Below are 23,923 nucleotides of genomic sequence, written 5' to 3' on the forward strand. Positions count from 1 at the left end.
TGAAGATGTCTTCCTTCTACACATGCCCTTGACTCGTATTTTGTCTGGATAGATAAGTCCAGCATGGAGATCATTCTTCAGAATTTGGAAGGAACTGCACCATTGTCTTTTAGCTCCCTGTGTTGCTGTTGAGAAATTCTAAGTCATTCAATTTCTTAACATTTGTTCATCAACCTGACTGGGCCATGGGGTGCCCAGATATTTGGTCAAACATTATTGTGGGTGTGGCTATGAAGGTGCTTCTGGATGAAATTAATACTTGCATCAGTAGACCGAATAAAGCAGATTGCCCTCCTGATTTGGATGGATCCAATCAAGTGGGATCCTGAACAGAATAAAAAGGCTAAGCAAGAAGGAACTCCTCCTGCCTGATTGCCTTGAGCTGAGACATCATTTTTTTTTTTTTCCTGCCTGTGAACTCAAACTGGAACACTGGCTCTTCATGGGGTCTGGAGCATGCCAACATTCTGACTATGGAACTATAGCATTGGTTCTCCTGGGTCTCCAGCTTGCCGACTGCAGATCTTGGGACTTGTCAGCCTCTGTCACTGTGTGAGCCAATTCATTACAATAAAACCAATCAATACTCCCCTCCCCTCCATATGTATATGTCTCCTAATGGTTCTGTTTCTCTGGAGAACACTGACTAATATAATAAAGCATGCAAGGCTTTTATGATTTGACATATTTACATCTCCAGGATTTTTGCTCAGTACATCCTTCTCATATTTTTCCTTTGTAATTAAAACCTTTTTGTTGTGAAAGGTATCACACATACCTGCATACATCAAGAGTAACAATAAAATGAACACTGTGCATCAACTGCTCAAATTAAGAAACAACAGTACCAGCACTTTAGAACGCTGGCACTCAAAGTATGGTCCCAGGACAGAACTAGCATCACCTGGAAGGTTTAAAAAATGCTGAATCTCAGCCTCCCCCTGCTCTGGCTTAGAATCTGCATTTTAACAGGGTCTCCACGTGATTCACATGCACATTAAGTCTGAGAAGCTCTCCTTAGAAGCCCCTGTATCCCTTCTCTTCAACCCCTGACACAGATATCGAATATCTTGATTTTGTGTTAATTGCGTTTAATAATAGTTCTACCACCCTCATTTAATCTATCCCCAAACAACATACCACCTAGTCTTGAAAAGGGAGGGCAAGCAAACACCAGCCATGCAAGGAGCAGGCAGCACTGATCTCACTGGACAGAGGTTCTAGAATGAGGTGAGCAGAGCAGTCTTGGGTCATGGTCTGACTTCCACTTCTATGGAAGCTGACAAGGTCCTCTCTGAGGAAGTTGCAAGCGAGGTCATGAGTGAGTCTTGGGAAACACAGGTTTCTCCGTAGTTGGGCGCATGGCAAGACATGCAGCATGTAGACCAGGCACTGGACATGCAGCAGAAGTCTGGTCAGTGAGAGTGGGCTGCTCTGCACTTCCGCTTCTGAGCCCAACATGGCCTACCTCCCACTCTCGGAAAAGCTGAAAACTTGCATGAGTGTCCTTGGCAAAGCATGAAAGGAGAGACATGATCAAGACAAGCCATCCTGGTATCACTTATCATCCTCCTCCAAGTGAACCCTTGTCATTTTTTTTTGTTGTTGGGTCTCCTGTTTTCTGTATCCAATGTCTTACTCTTTCTTGATTTATTCTTTCAATATTGATGGAGTATTTCTTGCAGTAGCTTCTTAAAAAGGGTGACAGTTAAAATTTTTTAAATCCCTAATTTCTGAAAATGACTTTATTCTATACTCATTCTTGTTGTGTACTTTGCCTAGGTATAGAATTCTAGGTTGGTAATCATTTTACTTCAGAATTTCAGCATTGTACTGTTGTCTTCTTGATTCCTATGGTGCCGCCAAGAAGTCCAAAGATACTCTGATTCTTGATATATGACCTAGTACCCTACTCTCCCCATGCTGGAAGTTTGTATCTCTTCTTTAAACTGAATGTTCAGAATTTATAACTGGCGTGCGCCTATTTTCTTCCCCAGTGCTGGGCACAGTGTGCCCTTTTAATCTGGCAACTCATGCCCTTAAATTCTCAAATTATTACTATTTTTAAAATATTTATTTAATTTATTTATTTTCCTTATTTTTTTGGCTGTGTCAGGTCTTAGTTGCGGCACACGAGATCTTCGTTGAAGCATGTGGGATCTTTTGTTACGGTGCGCAGGCTCTTCATTGCAGAGCTCGGGCTTCTCTCTAGTTGTGGCGCTCAGGTTACTTTCTAGCTGTGGTGTGCAGGTTTTCTCTCTCTAGTTGTGACGTGCAGGCTCCTGGGCACATGGACTCTGTAGTTGTGGTACACGGGCTCCAGAGCACGTGGGCTCTGTAGTTTGCAGCATTCAGGCTCTCTCGTTGAGGCACGCGAGCTCAATATTGTGGTGTGCAGGCTTAGTTGCCCCACAGCATGTGGGACCTTAGTTCCCCGACCAGGGATGGAATCCACGTCCCCTGCATTGGAAGGTGGATTCTTTACCACTGGACAACCAGGGAAGTCCCTCAAATTATTTTTTAAATCATTTCTTTCTGCTAGTAACTTCTATTTTTCAGATGTTCAACCTCCTACACTGGTCCTCTAATTTTCTTCTCTATTTTCAGTTTTGTCTTCTTTTTCTTTACTTTTTGGGAAAATTACTCATACTTCATATGTACAGTTCACACATATATTTCGTATTTTTATAATACTTCCAAGATTTTGTTTTCTGAATTAAAAAATTATTGTTTCATAAATACAATATATCCTCTTATCCCTCTCATTAACATCTCATTGGCCAAAGCAAGTCGTATGTCCAAGCTCCAAAGCAAGGAATGGGGACGTATACTCTGACTGCTCTGAAACTATGGCAAGGGTGTAGGTGTATATATAATATGACCCAAAGAGTGAAGAATTGAGACCAAACGTTTAACCTACCTCCACACAACTAAGGGATATGACATATTCCCATAAATAACAGTGACTCATTTTAGCAGTGATAGGGATGAAAGTCAGGGGAGAGGTGGAAAAGGGAGGGCATCAGTAGGCAAGAAGATATATAGCTAAAAAGTGCCCCAAGGGGCTTCCCTGGTGGCGCAGTTGTTGAGAGTCTGCCTGCCAATGCAGGGGACACGGGTTCGAGCCCTGGTCTGGGAAGATCCCACATGCCGCGGAGTGACTGGGCCCGTGAGCCACAACTACTGAGCCTGCGCGTCTGGAGCCTGTGCTCCGCAACAACAGAGGCCGCGATAGTGAGAGGCCCGCGCACCGCGAAGAAGAGTGGCCCCCGCTCGCTGCAACTAGAGAAAGCCCTTGCACAGAAACGAAGACCCAACACAGCAAAAATAAATTAAAAAAAAAAAAAAAAAAGTGCCCCAAGTACAGTAGTTCCCCCTTATCCATGGGGTTGCACCCCCAGTGGACGCCTGAAACCGGGGATAGTACTGAAATCTATACATTTCACTTAAAGGAAGCACTTTACACTTTCTCTTTGGCATCTCTGAATTTCTGGCATCACCACTCCTGTGTTTTGGGGCCATTATTAAGTAAAATGAGAATTAGATGCACTTAAATACCGTGACTATCAATCTGATAACCCAGATGGCTACTAAGTGACTAAAGGGTGTGTAGGGTATACAGCGTAGATGTGCTAGACAAAGGGATGATTCATGTCCCCAGGGGGACAGAGCACAAGATTTCATCACACTACTCAGAATGGCACCTAATTTAAAACTTACGAATTATTTCTAAAATTTTCCACTTAATATTTTCGGACAATGGTTGACCTCAGGTAACTGGAACAGTGGAAAGCAAAACTGCAGATAAGTGGGGACTGCTCTAATTCTGATATACATGACACTGTGCCACAGAGTATCTTTTTTTAAATAAATAAATAAATTTATTTATTTATTTATTTGTTTATTTATTTTTGGCTGTGTTGGGTCTTCATTGCTGCGCACGGGCTTTCTCTAGTTGTGGCGAGTGGGGGCTACTCTTCGTTGTGGTGCGTAGGCTTCTCATTGTGGTGGCTTCTCTTGTTGTGGAGCACGGGCTCCAGGCACGCAGGCTTCAGTAGTTGTGGCACACGTGCTCAGTAGTTGTGGCTCACGGGCTCTTGAGCTCAGGCTCAGGAGTTGTGGCACATGGGCTTAGCTGCTCCACAGCATGTGGGATCTTCCTGGACCAGGGCTCAAACCCGTGTCCCCTGCACTGGCAGGCGGATTCTTAACCACTGAGCCTCCAGGGATGTCCTGATATGCCTTTATTAAGAAGCCCTTATTAGGGACTTCCCTGGTGATCGAGTGGTTAAGACTCTGTGCTTCCAATGCAGGGGGCACTGGTTCGATCCCTGGTCATGGAACTAAGATCCCGCATGCCAGCAAGGTGTGGCCAATAAATAAATAACTAAAGCCCTTATAATTGCTAAAAATTTTCCAGGCATATGGCTTGGAAAATCATAGTTTTTGTCTTGTAATTAATTTTTAAAAAATTGTGGTCGCAAATGAACCTATCTATGAAACAGAAGTAGAATCAGAAACATAGGGAATAGATTGGTGGTTGCCAAGGGGTTGGGGGGAGAGAGTTAGATGGGGAGTTTGGGATTAGCAGATGCAAACTGATATATATAGAATGGATAAACAACAAGGTCCTACTGTACAGCACTGGGAACTATATTCAGTATCCTGTGATAAACCATAATGGAAAAGAATATGAAAAAGAATGTATATATCTATGTACAACTGAGTCACTGTGCAGTACAGCAATAAGTAACACACTAATTCAACTACACTTCAGAAATAATTTGTGGTCAAAAACCATATCATAAAAGTTACCATCTTTTTTATGTGTACAGTACAGTAGTGTTAACTATATGCACACTGTTGTGCAACAAATCTCTAGAACTTTTCATCTGGCAAAACTGAAACTCTACGTCCACTGAACAACTCCCACTCTCCCCTTCCCTCCAGCCCCTGGCAACTACCATTCTACTTTGTGTTTCTAAGAGTTTCACTATTTTAGATATCTCAGATAAGTGGAATCATGCAGTATTTCTCTTTCTGCAATTGACTTATTTCATTTAGCATAATGTCCACAAGGTTCATCCATGTTTCAACATATGACAAGATTTCCTTCCTTTTTAAGGCTTAATGATAGTCCACTGTATGTATACACCACATTTTCTTCATCCATTCATATCTGTTGATGGAAACTCAGATTGCTTCCACCTCTTGGCTATTATGAACAAGGCTGCAATGAACATGGCAGTACAAATCAGGGCCTACTGTCTTACCTCTGTGTCAACTCCACCTCTGAAATGATCCCAGCCTAAAAACATACAGCTTCTGACTCCCAATTCAGAGCTCCTTCCACAATATCATTAACATTAATAGCATTAACAGATGCTTGCTGACTGCCAAATATGTGGGAGGTATGGTGCTAAACTACTGGTCTTGCTCTCAGATTGCTCACAGTCTAATGGAGAGCGGCAAACATGCTAATTAAAGCTCACTGTGGTTGTTCTGGCAGAGGTTTAAGTACCTAGCCTGGCTAGAGGAGGGACTTAGGAAAGAGATCCTAGAGGAGATGGCACATGAGCAGAGTTCTGAATGGTGAGCAGGTGTCAGGCATTATGAGACTAGGGAAGGGCATACGTGTACAGACACCTAGAGAAATAAGGCCATTTTCAAAGAACTGCATTCAAAGTATTTTAGGGACCTTGGAGTGCTGCACATGGGTTTCATTCCCATGGTGCCAGATGCCACCCCAATGACATGCTGCTCCAAATGTTCACCGTATACCACAGTCTCTTCTGTTGCTCTGCTAGGCACAATAGTTCTTCACTGACTTAAGGGCCTTGAGCACTTAAATTGCCAAAGTTTGGTCTGCGAGTTGGGATGCTGTGAATTAAGACTACCATAGAGTGGGCAGCAGGAGTGGTGATATTTTTCATTTAAAGACATCATTCTTCCATCCTCAACTAACCAAATAACGTATAGCTCTTCAAAAGAATGCTAAATATGAACAAAATACATGCAGGCAATGCACAGTATTTGATGCAGGCAACAAAACTCATGACAAGGCTCCATGCTCTCGAACTCTCCCTTAGAATTCAGAAGTGAGATGGTACTCACGGGGTTGTACAGTATTATTTGTATTTGAAAAATGAAGTCAAACTTTTTCTGACAGAAAGCTGATTAACTTGAAAATGAAGACTGATTTTGCCAATTAGGTAGACATTTTTCATACATTAAACAAGCTACAGTCACAGCTCTAAGGTTTCGATGAAAATATATCTAAAGCAGATAAAAATATTCTATCAAAAAATACTGTATTGGCAAAGGTGTATTGAAATGAACAGTATTTTGATTTTCCCAACCAATTTTGAGTATATTCGGTTAAACAAGGCCCTTCTAAGTGAAAGAATAACAGGTATAATCAACAATCAATTGATAAAGATTTGGTAAAGCCTTTGTGTTTCATTTCTCTGTAACTGAGAAAGTGAATGACTGATGACTAGATTATCCTTTTATAAGTCAAATGGTTTCTAATTCTCTGCTTTCATTAAAGTTGAAACTGTACCTAACCAAGCTGTCATCTAATTGGTAAATGAATTTTGATCATACATATCACTGTGTGATTTTTGGCATACCAACTCAAATTTCAAAAACTTGATTAACATTGTATAATTAAATTTCTTCCTTTCTTTTATACGTATGTGAACAAGGATTACTGGAACTTAAATGTATAAAAACAAACAAAAAATAGGAAAAGAATTAAGAACTGTCATTTTGTCAACAAGTAATATTCATCCACAGTTATGTGAACAAATTGAGGTGGGAAAAGCCTCATCCATCTCATTAAGGGAGGCATGTATAATAAACCTGTACTTTTTTTGCTTAATTATTTATAAAAATTTATAATGTGTTTGTTATTTGTTGTATACTAATTTACTGTAATTCCACTTACTGAAATAAGAAATATATATAACACACAGAACCCTATAAATGCTACATACATTCTTTTGTATAAATCGACTTTTTTTTTGGCCACGCTATGTGGCTTGTGGGATCCTAGTTCCATGACCAGGGATCAAACCCGGGCCCTCAGCAGTGAAAGCGTGGAGTCCCAACCACTGGACTGCCAGGGAATTCCCTATAAATCAACTTTAAAAAGAGCAAAAAGGGAATTTACTGTACAGTAATAACCTATAAGAGAAAAGAATCTGAAAAAGGATATATATGTGTGTATGGCTGAATCACTTTGCCGTGTGCCTGAAACTAGCATAGCATTGTAAATCAACTATACTCCAATTAAAAAAAAAAAAAAGAAAAGAAAAAAAAAAAAGAAAAGGAAAAAGAAATGCAAGTTCCGGGACTTCCCTGGTGGCAGAGTGGTTAAGAATCCGCCTGCCAATGCAGGGGACACGGGTTCGAGCCCTGCTCCGGGAAGATCGCACATGCCGCGGAGCAACTAAGCCCATGTGCCACAACTACTGAGCCTGCGATCTAGAGCCTGCAAGCCACAACTACTGAGCCCGTGTGCCACAACTACTGAAGCCCACGTGCCTAGACCCCGTGCTCCGCAACAAGAGAAGCCACTGCAACGAGAAGCCCGCGCACCGCAATGAAGAGTAGCCCCCGCTCACTGCAACTAGAGAAAGCCCGTGCGTAGCAACGAAGACCCAACACAGCCAAAAATAAATAAATAATTTAAAAAAAATGCAAATTCCAAGAAAAAGGAATGATTTAACATTTCTGTTAGGACTTCCCTGGCGGCACAATGGTTAAGAATCTGCCTGCCAATGCAGGGGACATGAGTTCGAGCCCTGGTCCGGGAAGATCCCACATGCCACGGAGCAACTAAGCCTGTGCGCCACAACTACTGAGCCCGCGTGCCACAACTAGTGAAGCCTGCAAGCCTAGAGCCCATGCTCCGCAACAAGAGAAGCCACTGCAACGAGAAGCCTGCGCACCACAACAAAGAGTAGCCCCTGCTCGCTGCAACTAGAGAAAGCCCTCACGCGCAGCAACGAAGACCCAACACAGCCAAAAATAATAAATTTAAAAAATAGGGACTTCCCTGGTGGCGCAGTGGTTAAGAAACCGCCTGCCAATGCAGGGGACACGGGTTCGAGCCCTGGTCTGGGAAGATCCCACATGCCACGGAGCAACTAAGCCCGTGTGCCACAACTACTGAGCCTGCACTCTAGAGCCCGCGAGCCACAACTACTGAGCCCGCGAGCCACAACTACTGAGCCCACGTGCCACAACTACTGAGCCCACGCGCCTAGAGCCAGTGCTCTGCAACAAGAGAAGCCACCGCAATGAGAAGCCCACGCACCGCAACAAAGAGTAGTCCCCGCTTGCCACAACTAGAGAAAAGCCCATGAGCAGTAAAATAAATTAATTAATTAAAAAAATAAATAAATAAATAAACCTTCTTAAAATAAATAAATAAAATTTCTGTTAAAGAAAAGCATTCTTTAAATGGTTGACGAAAGCATATCACTAAGGTATTCAGATTCCACTGGCGACATTTTAAAAAATGATAACCATTTTATTTTTAAATGTTAATATTTATAATTCTCTGGAAGTTATATCCTCTGCAACTATAAAGAGCATTTTGCCCTTTTTCTTTTCTCTTTTTAAAATAGTTGATTCACATTAAACATATGTAGCACTTATGTGTTACATAAGTTTCTTATTTCATATATTTCACTTAATAAACTGAGTTACAATAATTTAATATACAATTGATTAACAACAAATGCATTATAATTTTTCATAAGCTTAAAAACTTAGGATGAAAAGTTCAAAATGTCAACATAAAAATATGTGAGGCGGGGTTCACAATGTTTCAAAATTATTTAGTCCAAACACCCAGTATCAAACACAAAGCTTTTCGTGATATGACTCCTACCTTTCCAGTTTTATCTTCCAGCCTCTCTGGCACTTTAAGCCTTAAATTCAAAGATTTACTCACTGTCATAATTTTGTGCTTTTGCCTAGTTTTCCAAAGGAATCAAAATCCTATTAGATGCCCCCTGATAAGAGCTCAAGTCCACATGCATATTAGCCTATTAAATGTTTGGAAATGTCCTAAATAAAGGAAACTTTAAATCTGTTTATCCCAGTGTCACCCAAATTTGCTCAACTCTAGAACTCTTATAACAGCCCATGAAATTAGCGTTTCATGTAACACCCTTTGGGAAAACATCTGGCAAAATATTAAGACCCATTTTAAAAGTCAAGTCTTTAAAGCTTTCCAAACTTCACGCAAGGGGCATCCCTTTCCTGGTATTCCCACAGGCTTTTCAGCCCTCGACAGGGCTTTGCAATGAACTGTTTACCATCTACTCCCCAACAGACTGCATGACACACAGGTCTGGCACCACCACAATTTCTGGCTCCCAGCAGGAGCTCAATGTTGGTTGAACAAATAACCAACTTAAAGACAGAAATAGAGACTTCCCTGGCAGTCCAACTGTTTAAGACTCTGCTCTCCCAATGCAGAGGGCACTGGTTCAATCCCTGGTCGGGGAACTAAGATTCCGTTGCCAAAAAAACACAAAAACCAAAAAAACAGGAAATGAAGAAAAGGAGTGGATAATTCCCAAGTTTCTACTTTGAATGACTGGACTAGGGAAAATACTCTGAACAAACAAGACTGGCAAGAAAAAGGGAGAGTCCCTTTTGGACATGTGGGAAATCAAAGTGGAAATGTCCGGTAGACAGCTGGATCTGAACCTTGGTAGAGATATCTGGAGAATCTCATTATTATAGGTGATAGACGAAGCCATGAAAGAATCAATGACAGGGACTTCCCTGGTGATCCAGCGGTTAAGAATCCACCTTCCAATGCAGGGGATGCGGGTTCGATCACTGATCGGGGAACTAAGATCCCATATGCTGCGGGGCAACTAAGCCCGCAAGCCACAGCTAGAGAGCCCACGTGCCACAACTACTGAGCTTGGGCGCCCTGGAGTCCGCACACCACAACTAGAGAGAAGCCTGCGCACTGCAACGAAGAACCCGAGCGCCACAATGAAAGATCCCGCGTGCCGCAACGAATATCCCACGTGCCACAACTAAGACCCGACGCAGCCAAATAAATAAATATTAAAAAAAAAAAATCAATGACATTAACCCAGGAAAAGAAAACTGAGTGAAAAAAGTAGAGAATATAGTTGGTTGGGGACCATGAATGTTTAAAAAGTGTGCAAAGAAAGTTTCTCAAGCCAAAAAAACTGGAATTCCCTTCAACTCCTCCCGTTTGCCCCCATCCAATCCATTTAGTCCATCAGCAACCTCTGTCACCTCTGCCTTCAGAAGCTGTCCAGAATCCATCTCCTCCTGTCCATCTGCACTACTACCACTAGCCCCAGCTTAGACATTGCAAAAGCTTTAACTGCATCCACTCTTGCCCAGACCAATCCCAGACATCCTCCATCTGGCACCAGAATGGCCTTTAAAAAATGTTAGATCATGTAATGCTTTTGCTTAAAATTCTGCTATTGCTTCTCACTGCACCTGATCTGATCCTTGCTTACTCATACCAGCTGCATACCTGCTGCTCTGGCCACACTGACCTCCTTTCTGTTCTTCATACAAGCTCAGAAGGTTCCTGCCTCAGAGACTTTGTGCTGGTGGTTCTATCTAACTGGAATGTTCTTTTCTGAAACTTTCAGCTGATTCATAACCTCCTGTCATTCAGGCCAAATTAAGACAGAGCTGCTACTACCATATCTAAAGCTGCTGCTACAAATCACTCAGTATCATATAACTCTAAATTTTTTCTTAGCATTTATTATAACTTAAAATTAATTTAAAAAATTATTGATCTCTCTCCATGAGAGCAGAGTTTCAATCTGTCTTGTTCACTGCTGTATCCCTAGCAACTAAAATATGCTCTGGCCTATAGTAGGCACTCAAATATTTGTTGCATGAATTAATAAGGGAAAGCAGGAAGGAGACAGAAAAAAAGTCAGAAAGCTGGAAAGAAAATCAGAAGAGAGTAGAAGCTAAGAGAAGAGTCTTAGGAAGGAGGAAGTCAAAAAGAATGATGACTAAGAAGCCACTGAATTTGGTAATTCCATCTTTGGTGTCCTTTAAGGGGGCAGCTTCGAAAAAGTAGAAGAGGTAGAAGGCAGATTACAATGGGGCAATGAGTAAATGGGAAGTGCAGTGGAAAGCGCAAAGGGAAGGAAGGAGATAGAATACTATTTTGAGGGTGAGAAAAGACAAAAGAAAGGAGAATATGTACTCCTGTTTCAAGCTACAGGGAAGGACCCAGTGGGAAAGGGGATACTGAAGATAAAAAAGGAAAGATGGTACTATGACAAGGTCGCAAATGTTACAGGAAGAAATGGGATCCTAAAGCCACATTAGTCATCTTTTCTCTAAAATTATCCCACATGATTATAGAACAATGTCTGTTTTATGTTCAGAATATCTACTCCCTGAAAATAATTTGTTATTTACATAATTCCTACACAAGTTCGGTCTACAAAATCATTAAAATTTCGCACATCTTTCTTAACTCTTAGAAGGTACACACTGGGGTGTCTGGAGTAGAGAGCCATGTGTGCAGTGCTCTCACAGGCGGTTCAGAGAACCAAAGTTTTAGGGAGAAAGAGAGGACAGAAAGAGGTATGTATGCAAATGATAAAGCAAATGGGGCATGATGATGACAATGGGTAGAATCTAAGAGGAGGGTATGCAGATGTTCTTTGTACTATTTGTGTAGTTATGTACAGACAAAAGTTAAAAAGAGAGAGAAGAAAGAAAAAGAGGAAAGAAGAGAGAAAGGAAGGAAATTACAGATTAACATTTTTCATTAACTTAAATGCAAAAAATTCTCGATAAAATATGAACATTTTCAATCTACAGATGTATAAAAAGAGTTCTTAAACATAACACCAAAACACAATTCATAAAATAAATGATTATAAACTGGATTTTATCAAAATTAAATTTTTCTGTCCTGTGAAAGATCTTATTAAAAGGATAAAAAGAAAAAGAAAAAAAAAAAAGAGACAGAGAGAGAGAAATACTGCATGCCTAAACTAAGCAGGAAAGGCAACTTCCATGAATGGTTGGCATGCAACCGTCAAATTTCTTGGTAGACTATCGCAATGACTTAAGGAGTAAGCAGCAAAAGTGTGACAATGGTGGATAAGGGGATGTGGCATAAACCTTTACAACATTTTACTAAAAGAGGGATTTCCCTGGTGGTCCAGTGGCTGAGGCTCTGCGCTCCCAATTCAGGGGGGCCCGGGTTCGAGCCCTGGTCAGGGAACTAGACCCCACATGCATGCTGCAACTAAGAAGTCCACGTGTCATGGCGAGGATCCCGTGTGCTGCAACTAAGACCCGGCGCAGCCAAAATAAATAAATATTAAAAAAAAAATTTTACTAAAAGAAAATGTTCAAGCTATTGTAGAAGACTATTTTCATGACAGAATGAATGTATAAAGTGAGTGGATAATTCTCTATTATCTGGCATCCTTAATACAAAGAAGCCAATCTGGACTTCCCTGGTGGCACAGTGGTTAAGAATCCGCCTTCCAATGCAGGGGACATGGGTTCGATCCCTGGTCCAGGAAGATCCCACATGCCGCAGAGCAACTAAGCCTGTGTGCCACAACTACTGAGCCCACGTGTCACAACTAGTGAAGCCCGCATGCCTAGAACCCGTGCTCCGCAACAAGAGAAGCCACCGCAACGAGAAGCCCGCGCACCACAATGAAGAGTAGCTCCCACTCGCCGCAACTAGAGAAAGCCCCCATGCAGCAATGAAGACCCAACGCAGCCAAAAATAAATAAATTAAATAAATAAATTTTAAAAAAAGTCAATCCTGTCATTAGAAAACTACTATTTGGTTTTTAATGAGCACACACAGTATGAAGAAAACCTAATGAGGTAATTCCTTGACAATTAGAGTAGGAAAAAGTCTGAAGCACTGTTTCTGATCCATCTCTCACAGTATCTACAGTAGGAAGATAGTGGTCAAGGTTTTGTTGTGGTGGAATATCCTAAGAAGGGGAAAAACATAAGCAGAAGGTGTACTCTACTATAATTTGACTTGATTCCTTTTCACTTGTACAAATGGTTTACCGATGGTAACTTTGCTATGAAACGACTGCCTAAGAGTACTACAGGACATTTGGAAAAAAAATAGGAATAATATTCCTTATGTAAGGAATATTAATTAGATCATATACATACACAGAATTGTCAAAAATAACAATGACTAAGAGGCACGTTCTCCCCTCCATTTCTCTGGCAAAGCTGTGCTCTCTCTCCAAGCCAAAATCCTACCAAGGCAAGGACTCTCCCCCTCTCTGAACTGAAGGAGCCACTAAAACGGAACAAGCCACTGTGTTCTTAGTGACACTGATCTTCCATTCCTAAAACCCCACTCCAAGGCCAAAGAGCTCACCTAGAGTCACTTGGAGACTGAAGTGAAAAGGGTCCCTCTTCCTAGTAAGGAGGCTGAAGAGCAATTCCATTCTAAAGTTTAACTCATGAAATCCACGGGTCAAGGTTTAATGTGATAAGACATCAACATAACATGGCACACCTAATCACCCAAAAGAATGACTGACAGGCCAGACTCAAGTTCTAGCACACTCAGAATTAATTTCTCTTCAAACAGCACGTCCAATTTCTCTCTAGTAGTTTAGGACTAAAAATATCATAGGGGATCTAAATTCTTAGTCTCTTTAAACAAATTGAATCACTACTAATATACATTCTAGGGGGTGTTCAAGGTAACTATGTGTGTGTAAAATTGAGATTTTTATGAGCTTTCACTATTTACTTACACGGAATTACCACCGACAACTCTTTTTTAAAATTAATTAATTAATTAATTGATTTCTGGCTGTGTTGGGTCTTGTTGCTGCGCGTGGGCTTTCTCTAGTTGCAGTGTGCGGGCTTCTCATTGTGGTGGCTTCTCTTGTTGCGGAGCACGGGCTCTAGGTGCACAGGCTTCAGTAGTTGTGGCACGTGGGCTCAGTAGTTGTGGCTCACGGGCTCTAGAGCTCAGGCTCAGTAGTTGTGGCACACGGACTTAGTTGCTCCGCGGCATGTGGGATCTTCCCGGACCAGTGCTCCAACCCGTGTCCCCTGCATTGGCAGGCGGATTCTTAACCACTGCGCCACCAGGGAAGCCCACCCCCATAACTCTTAAAAGTCTTTCCTTTGACTGTGAGCTGCACTCCTCCCTGTCTCCCAGGGCTTACAGTCTGTTTGCAAGACATGTCCTAAACTAGTATGTGACAACGTGCTTAAAATAAGTAGCATAGACAATACATTTCCTAAATGTTTTGACAAAGGAGATTCTAACTGCTGTGGGGTAGGGTGGAAACTGGTTTTAAAGTGGAAGATGAGATAGACCTGAAGGATGTCAGGATTCTGAAAGGTGATGGGGGAGGGTCCTGCAGGCAGCCTTTCCATTTACGAAATATTTTTCACATCGACACTCATTTCTTTTGAGTCTTATAAAAATCCTAGAGGAAACCAAACACATCCTCGGTTTACAGACAAGAAAAGTGAGGATGAGAAGACTTGACTATATAAGACTTGATAACAATAAGCAATGAGAGGTCCAGCAGCCCAAGCTAGTGTGGGAGAGAATAAGGAAAATAATTCAACCAGAGCATAGGGGCTGTGACAGACCTAGCACTTCAAGGGTGAAAGAGACTGAACACCTGGAGACTAATTAGGGAAGAGTACTGCAACAGCCCAGGTGAGACCTTAACAAAGGCATGAATTTAAAAACACACAGAAATTAAATTGGTAACATTTGTTCTAAACTTTAAATTACCAAGAAAACAACAGCAAGGAACCTTATAATCAGTCTCAGGACGGAAAACCTCTAACCAACAAATTTCCCGAATATCTACTGAGAACCCAAAGGGCATAATAATTTACCAACAAACTCTAATATCATCAGAGGTTTTAAACAGGCTTATAATGAAACCTGGCTTTGTCAACAGTATTGCTGGAATCACAAATTCACAAATTTCAGGGTTGCCTAAATAAAGAATACACCTCAATGAGCAGTACTATGTCTTCACTAAGATTTCCAAAGATTCTTGATTTTCCATGAAGAACAGTTTGGTCAACTAAAGGCCGTTTTATTTCCATATTTAAGCCCTGACCCTGCAAAGAGCAAGGACCCAATGAACATTTGCAGAATAAATGAAGCCACTATCACAGGCGACTTTAATGCCAGTCTGTTCCAAAATAAAGATCTCAAAATTTCGGAATGCAGTCTGGAAGAAAAACCTTTCACCGACAGTTCGCCAGCCTTCCCACCCGGGACCTTAATGTAAGGTCCTTAGGGTCATGTTTTCCCAAAGTAACGCCACAGTGCCATTTCCCGCAGATGACAACCGCTCAGTCCCTGCCATGTTAGCCTCCCCCAAGCCAGACCAGAGAAGTTGCGGGCACTGGGGAAGTCTCAAAGGGCCCTGGGCGGCGTCAGGGGCAGCATCTCCCGGGAAGAGGCTGCTCCCCGAGCCCTACTCACCGCGACCGGGAGGCCGTGCTCTGGGCCATCGGCGGCGTCGAGGCGGGGGGCCGGGGCGGGCGCCGGGGCCGGGGCCTGAGCTGGGGCCGGGGCGGGCGGCTGCCGGTGCTTGCCGGCGCGCTTGGCCTTGGCCTGGATGCAGCGCTGGTGGAGGGCGAAGGTGTGCTGGCGCTCGAGCTCCAGGCGCTCGGGCGATACGGCCTCATAGCGGGCCTCGCAGGTGCTGTGGTGGCGCCGGCACAGCTCGATGCGCCGGCGGAGGCGCTCCATGACCGCGCTGTGTCGCGGCAGCGCGAACTCCGCCATGGGGCAGGTGGGCAGCACCATGGGCCGCGGGCTGCACGGGTCGGGCCCGAGGCGGGCCTCTCGGGGTCGGCTGGCACGGCAGGCTCCGCTCCCCGCCGGCTGCCCGGCTGCCTCACGGCCACGCCATGGCCCCGCGAGCTGCGGAGCGGGCTCGCGCGCGGCGGGGGTCTTCCTCTGGCCCCGCTCAGCCCAACCCAGGCAGTCGCTCGCTGCCCACCTCAGGCCTCGGCCTGTCCCCGCCGCCCCGGCCCCATTGTTTTCCGCGCCGCCGCCGCCGCCGCCATCTTAAAATTGTTTTCAGGGCTCTCGGAAAAGGGCGGGGCTCCGGCAGGCGAAAGCGGCGTCACAGCTGATGAACAGGGACTGCGGCCAATCAGACAAGGAAGAGCGGGCCGCCCGAGGGGCGGGGCCTAGCACGCAAGAGGCGGGCTGGGGCTGCTCCCGTGCGCAGTTTAAAAGGAATTCTCAAGTGAGGCGGAGGGAAGCAGGTGGGCGGGATTCAGTCTTCCTCACCCATGTTAAGTGACCGACAAGAGCCGGCTCTAAACGCCGCCTCACGCGGACAGGCCCTTCCGGGTCCGCCGCGGAAAGACGGGCAGTCGGCGCGGCGTAACCCGCCAGATCCAGACGCTCGCCTGGCACCATCGCGCTTCATCATTTGATTCCTCCTGTAGCCTCTTAAATGTGGCTTTGATAAGCTAAAAAGTATCCACGGGTTTTCAGTGTCAGCTGTTTTCATTCGACCTCACGGCTCATATTCAGCCTCACAATTGGTAAGAATTGTACACGGGTGAGGTGAAGGAAGGTTTCCTCTTGCGCTGTTCTGAATCATCGAGACTATATAATCTTCCCTTATATAAAAGTTTGAACAAATTTCAGAAGTTCAATTACTACAACAACAAAAGCCCTAGCAGACATGAAGAAGAGGATGGGAAGGAGCCTAGCTCCTTTTCGGGCGGGGGGTGGGGTAGAACTGCAAAGGATGATGCCTCAGTAAAAAAACAGGGAGCCTGGCCTGCAAGCTTTACATTTAAAAGATGGTCTGTTAGGTAAAACTGAGTCTCAACAAAATACAACTAAAGACAATTACACTCTAGTATTATACCTAGTACGCAAAGGGAGTGGGAGACTGTAGGGGAAAAAAACAGGAGCAATGAAACTACAGACCGTCTCTGTTGGGCCAAGAGAAACTAGAGACAGGTATTGGCACCCTAACTGCTAGAAAGTTAAACAGGAGGTGCCAAAAGGCTGCACAATGAGACACCATAAACAGCTCAAACTTTGGTACAGTAACTTATTACTAGGCCAATGAAAATGTTTTATTTTAAAATCAGAAGAAAAAATTGAGTCCTTATTCAAATAGTACTTTTCATACAAATGCAGTAAAAAATACAAGTGGCCCACCAAGGCAAAAGTGCTTAGGGCTCATGAACGCCATAACATAGTCTTGCTTTTACCATTCTTCAAACATAAATTTTACACCAGAATTAAATAAATTTCTTTTCTAATGGGAAATAATCGTAACTAGGAGCAGTACATTTTGTGTACTCTTCAGTAAGCAATTCAAAAGCCTAATAATACTGCATAAAAAATAGTTATGGCCTAATGTTCAAAAATATCCCTGAACTATGTAGGAATATATAAAAGATGGAGTCTGATTCTGAACAAAGATTTATTTTCTAATAAATGTTTAAAAGTCGAATGGTTCCCATAAATCTCAAAGAATAATCTACAAATTACCCTTCCCTTTCTGAGCTGCTATACCTATTATAGAACTGAAACATACTGAACCCCAATCCAGAAGGAAAAGGATGCAAAGCCTACTTTGAATTATATTCAAATCCACGTGGTGAGACGTAGTAATTATTTCACCGTCCATAATAGTTTCTGCATATTAGCAAATTTCATGTAGTAGTCAATTAAAGGAAGATCAACCCACTATTGAACCAGTAAAACACAAATTGAAGGTTATTATGAAAGAAGGTCAGTCAAAAGCAGATGCTTCACACAGGGCTTTAATGTAATACCATTTAGTAACGCAACAATTTGAGAAAAGTGAAGAGTATTTTATGGATGAGAGAAACTGAGGAACACATCTGATGGAGTGGGCATTTTACAACAATGGGACAAATAACCAGCATGTAAAATCATAATGTAAGTGCCTTTTAAAGAGCTGAATCCTGCTGCTGGTCATTCATTAATGTGTCAGACTTCTAATCAGAAGGCTGCACCTTCAACAAAGAGTGAAAAGAAAACCAAGAAATGACTTTTTGTTTTGTCTGTCTTTTTTTGGACAAACGTTGCTAAATTACCCTTGGAAAGGCAAATGAACAGTCTACTGATTTATACTTGTTATTCCACAGCTCAGCTGGAAGAAACCGTAATGTCAATGGAGGGTGAAGAAGGCAGATTTCTGGAAATGCAATGATCCCACACACTTGCTTCAAGGAGAAACCTGCAGACATATTTTCAGGTCTTGCTAAGTAACTGTTTATTTGCACTCAATACATTTGGGAAAGTCTGCTACATAGCTAAGGTCACTGTGACCACAGAACAACAGATGAAAAGGATAAAGCACTGAACAGTAAGAAAAATGCATCCCACCCTCATAAGAATTTAAGTGAACCAGTAAAAAACTGAAGATAAACAAAATAAACAGATACAGCCTTCATCTTTTATGAATATACTTCCTCCCCAATATCTCCCCAATATAAACACTCTGGAGTGTTTATATATTCAGTGCAAGGAACAGTATCATCGGTACATTTGAAACACCTCTGAAGAAACAATAAAGCTAAAAAAAGAAATCTAATTCTGAATACATTTCAGTGTGGTGTAATAATGATGTTATTACACTATAGTGATGGGGGAGAGGCTCTGATAGCACCCATCTGCATTCCACATGAAAAAACAAACCTAATATCATTTCTTAAAAATTCTACAAGCCACATACTTAAAAAAAAAATGTGAACAGGACTGCTTTATCATGTAATCTAAGACAGAACTGTTACATGAACTGCAAATAAAGACTTAAAAGATTTAGCAGCTACAAAAATCAGAAAACTCATGCTAAAAGTCACTCCTCCATAAATACTTTTAGCCTGTGTTCAATTACAGTCAATTCTGAATTGGCTCGCCTCTGGATTAGACTTCTAAAGTCTTTACACGGAGTAAAAGAAATGGTAAAGATGAAGGACACTATTCTATCGTGTACTTTGACCCTGGAAAGGTGTGGGTCTGCTTAATAAAGGAAAAAGAAACATACACATAATCACAGTAAAGCTTAACACTATGCAGAGCTCATAAGCATTTTCAGCAACGGACTGCAAGCTGTGCTGTGAAGACAATGCATAGCAGAGGAGAAAGCTGGGAATTTGGGGAAACTGAGAAGGTAAAAACAGTGTCAACACAGTGGAAGATGTGATGAAAACATCTGCATCTACTCTGGTAGCGTTCCTTAAGAAGCCACCTGCTTGAGAAGGCTGGAGCCCAGACACTCCCAGGGTGTGACGAATGAATGCCCGAGCGCCACGTTATGCCACCTCCTCCACTAACTGCAAAGCTGTCTGGGAACTGAACTGTTCCAAAGGTTAAAGAACACACATACTTCATGGCCTAACCAACATCAAGTGAAAAATTTTTTTCTTTTTGTATGTCTATTTTTAATACAATTTTAACAGAACCTTTATATAAATTTGGGCTTCCATCCAATCACTCTCCTCAATTTCCTTAGGAGGAATTGAATAATGGAAGCAAGCAAAACAAGATTATAACCACAAATGACTGCACTTTAAACATGATTATCAATTTTAAGGGACAAAGACACGTGAATGTTTTGTAATACCAAACTTAAGAAACAAAATCAGTTACTTCAAATTCAGCCCCCTAGCATTTTTAAAGGTTGGTGTTATTTCTGCATGGACAGATTAATATATTAAATTAAGCCAAGATTTTTAAAGACTGACAAAGTTCTACCACTCTATTTTAAAAAACAAAGATGTTTAAAAACAAAAAAATACAAGTTAGTTGCTTCATGTTACATTTCACAACCATTATGTTAAATGCTTTCTTTCTACAGAAACAGGGTCCTTTATGTCACAACTGCAATTATTTACTGCTAGATGTTTAAAATTACACGGGCTAGTGTTCAACTGGAACCTGTTGATGGTGACTCTGAAGGTTTTCTGAGTTTCAACCTAAGATGTGCCAGGTCCTCTCCTAGGACCCACACTGCAGGGGAAGGGTAGGGAGAGGAAATCACAGATCAAGTTCTTAAGATTGTTTCACTCTCTTCGTGGCTTTCTGTTTCTTGGTGATCTGTTCAAAATTTCATCCTCCTGTTGGTTGAAAAAACAAGAAATTCACTATAATTAGCATATTTTTTAAAAAAGTAAAAGTTCACCAAGTTTTCAAATGAGCCAGGCTGAGTATAACCCATCTGAGGAAAAACAGAAAAAGAAAAATGATTAGAAGGAAATGCATCAAAAACAATGTTGGCTCAAAGGTGGTGGGATTGTATATGCTCTAATTCAGTCTTTGTTTTCTAAATCTAACCTATAAGCATTTTCTTTAAAAAGGATCAGACACCAGGCTTTCACATGTTATCCTGCTTAATCCTGAATAATCTACTGGCCTGTGGACACATTAGTCCCACTTTGAGGCTGAGAAAGCAAAGATTCATGAGGACTAAAGGCTATCAAAGCTAAGTCCCATATAAAACTCAAGACTACAAGCCCAGTGCTCTTTCTACTCTACACACACTTATTGTGTGAGGAAGTTTGGGGAATATAAAAATAGACTGGTCCCTACCTGAAAGAACTCTGCATTCTAGTTGAGACAGAATACATCCACTGAAAATATAAACAGCATTGACCTTTATCAATAGAAGGGCAGAGTTGTGGTAGCTGTAAATGGAAACTGGGTAGTTTCCAGAAAGGATCAGAATGAAACAGCAGTGCTTAGAAAAGGGACCTTGGTAAGAAAGGTGTGAACTATTCTCTTTCCCTCATACCTCATATCCAATCCACCAGAAAATCCAGATCAGAAGCTCACATCCTTCTCTCCTATCACCCTGCTCTGAGCCACCATATCTTGCCTGGATTATTACAGTAATCTCCTAACTAGGCTCCTTGATTCTCCCTGGTCTGTGAAAAACATAGCAGCCAGAGTAATCAGATCTGATCACTCCTTTGCCCCAAAGCCTGCAATGGCTGCCCATTTCACTAGGAGGAAAAGCCAAGCCCCTACAACAGCCTAGGAGGCCTCACCTCATCTGGAGCCTTCCCCATGTTCCTTTTCTCCACCCTCTTAATCTACTGACCGTACTGGCCATCTAGGCTACCACTTCAGGCCCTTGTACCTGCTGTTCTCTCTGCCAGGAATGCTCTTCCCATGGACATCTCCATGGCAAAGTCCTTCATCTCTTTCAAGTCTTTGCTCAAATGTCACCTCTCCACTGAGGCCTACCTACCATCTTTAACATTACATACAACCCACCCCGCCTCCAGCATTTCCAATACCTTTTCCTGTACAACTTTTATTTTTCATAGCCAATTGCTTTTTAACATACTGTTCATTTACTTCGTTGTAACGTCTACTGCTTACTGTCTGTTTCCTTCCACTAGAATTTAAGTTCCCCAGAGGTAGCGTATCTTTGTCTGTCTTGTTCATTAACAATGCCTGGCACACAATGGGTACTCCACAAATGTTTATTGAATGAACGAAAGAATGACTCCATCAGCAAGAGGGACAAAAATTTTAGAATGCAGTGATTTGTCCAATAAATATTTTTAAGGGCACAGTGAGGAGAGGTAGATGATGAGACAGAACTGTAAAATAATAACCTGAAGTTGCCATCTTAGAAAGCATTTTGTTAGTCTTTCCTTATCTTCTGTTTATTACAGAAAACCATTTTCAGCACAGAAAATACTTTTGAGATTCAGATGTAATTTGAAATTTAAAAATTTAATTTTCTAGTGATAAGAATTCCACTTTTACAAAATTGGCTGTAATGGAATTTTTACTGCCACAGCCACTGAAAATTACCCTATGAAAATACTCTCTACTTAAATGTACCTTCACTGAGTTGCTTGAAACATTAAGATATACTCTCCCCCTTTCTATTACCTCTGCTTTAGGTTTCCTATCTTCCTCTTCTTGACTGACAGTGCCACCATCTTCTTCAACATCACTTTTTTGCTTCTCTTCTAAGACAGAAGACAAAGTAAAACAACTGAGCAAAATCTTATACTTGTTTTTGGTTAACTAGAAAATCAGCATTAGAACACACCTCTAGAGTCTGAAACAATCTTGACAGTAACTTGCTTATAAGGGTTTGAAATGTCGTCTTAGGATGTTGGTTTAAAGCAGATATTTTGGGGTCTACTTCTTACCAAGTTTCTCTTCACCTTCCTCCTCCTCATCTCCCTTTTCCTTTTCCTCTTCCTTTTCTTCTTCATCCTCCTTCATATCTGGTTGAGGAGCATCAGTCTTCTTGTACTCCACAGGACTGGCCTGTTTCTGAAATATTCCCCCAAAGCATGACAGTTTTGTTCACATTTTATGTATTACGTTACCATATAATTACCGAAGGCCCATGAGCAAAGTTCTGTACAAAGGCTATATGCTGGGGTAGATACAAAGAAATGAGTAAGGTGGAATTCCTGCTTGAGAGCTTCCTCTTCAGTGTATGGTTCAAGGTAGAAGGAACAGTAGAAGCAAAGGGGTCAGGCAGGAATGTGCAAGTCTAACTAGTCAAAGGTGACTGAGGTACAGATATGCAGAATAGTGGTGGGGGATAAGGCTGGAAAGGAAGATTGGGGATCAGGTTACAAAACATCTTGAATGCAAGGTGAAGCATAATCCTCATTTAGTAGCAGTAGAGGGCCTAAACAAAATGATCTTTCTTTTGATTGCATATAACAAAGGCTAAAGAATAAGGCTGTATCAGCCCTACATGTGTTTTGTGGGGGAAGGGAGGGTAGGGATGCTGAGGGAGAAATGGATAATGAGATATCAAAGACTGAATTATAAAGTATATGAATAGAAACAGCTATGCCAGAAGGAAAAGCTAGTTCGTGCCCAGATGGCTCGGTTTTATATCTCTAAGTTGTTTTTTTCTTTTCTTTCAGAAAGCTTCTGCCAAATGTGAAGGAGAGTAATACAGTAGGCTAATACTATTAGAAACCGAGAGGCTAACAATCCTACTTCCATCTGGGCACAATAAATGGCCACTGAAAGTAGTGAACAGGGTTTCAGAAGTCAACACCAAATGTGGCTCAGTCACTACTGAGCTGCTACAAAGAAGAACCTCAGGCAACGTATCTTAGATATTTTTAACAATATAAGAGTGAATCAAAATAAAAAAACAAAAACAAACCAACAACAACTCATACCTTTCCAGAACAGCAGAAGAGAATGACAAGAAATACGGGCAGAGCTACAGTCAAAATGTAGACCACCCAGAGCCATGGGCGCTCCTCGGCTGCCTCAATCATCTGCCCCACTACACCTGGCTGAAAAACAAGACAGGACTCATTTCAAGTTTTGGCTTTTGACACCAAATATAGGCTGTACTGTCCCACCGTTCAATTACCGCATGGCACTACTCAGGCACCTTTTTCAGAGGATTCAAGCCTAGATGTTCACACGATGTAAAAAGGAAGTAAGAGAAAAACTTCAATTTTCCTGCTCTCTTTATCATCAAGGGGATTTCCCCTTCCTAGGTGTGAAAGCTGGCTTCTTAATCACCTACAAAGGTTTCCTTAACCTCAGGGACCAGTGAATGGAGAATTTCTTGATCTCAATGTCTCTCCAATTCCCATCTTGGCCTTACGACCAATTATTTGAAAAGTCCATTTATTGGGTAAACCAAGATTCAGTATTTAAGAGTGCATTAACATATATCCTAAATGGCAAATTTTGTTAAATATCTTTAAAAAAATTTTTTTTAAATTGGAGTATAGTTGATTTACAATGTTGTGTTAGTTTCTGCTGTACAACAAAGTGAGTTAATTATACATATATCCACTCTTTTTAGAGTCTATTCCCATATAGGTCATTACAGAATAGAATTGAATAGAGTTCCCTGTGCAATA

The 23,923-nt window shown here is 41.9% G+C and overlaps 2 protein-coding genes across 4 annotated transcripts in view; both read right to left on the reverse strand.

Moving 5' to 3' along the window:
- The window catches only part of MAML1 (mastermind like transcriptional coactivator 1), a 48,388-nt gene extending 32,233 nt beyond the window's left edge, over positions 1-16,155 (reverse strand). Inside the window, exon 1 of the mRNA XM_082379300.1 lies at positions 15,522-16,155. Within this exon, the coding sequence (XP_082235426.1) occupies positions 15,522-15,848 (327 nt within the window). The 5' untranslated portion in view covers positions 15,849-16,155. The remainder of the gene's footprint in view (positions 1-15,521) is intronic.
- A 1,671-nt stretch (positions 16,156-17,826) lies between these two features.
- CANX (calnexin) overlaps positions 17,827-23,923 on the reverse strand; it is a 32,621-nt gene continuing 26,524 nt past the window's right edge. Inside the window, exons 12-15 of one of the 3 annotated variants that reach the window (XM_082379318.1) lie at positions 23,222-23,341; positions 22,220-22,346; positions 21,954-22,033; positions 17,827-20,164 (exon numbers count right to left, since the gene is read on the reverse strand). In XM_082379318.1, coding sequence (XP_082235444.1) covers positions 20,111-20,164; positions 21,954-22,033; positions 22,220-22,346; positions 23,222-23,341 — 381 coding nt within the window. In that variant the 3' untranslated portion in view covers positions 17,827-20,110. Of the gene's footprint in view, positions 22,034-22,219; positions 22,347-23,221; positions 23,342-23,923 lie in introns of all 3 variants that reach the window. The other 2 variants (XR_014241215.1, XM_082379317.1) reach the window with 2 other exon arrangements.

This window comes from Balaenoptera borealis, assembly GCF_965194805.1.
Source record: "Balaenoptera borealis genome assembly, chromosome: 2".
Classification (NCBI taxonomy): domain Eukaryota; kingdom Metazoa; phylum Chordata; class Mammalia; order Artiodactyla; family Balaenopteridae; genus Balaenoptera; species Balaenoptera borealis.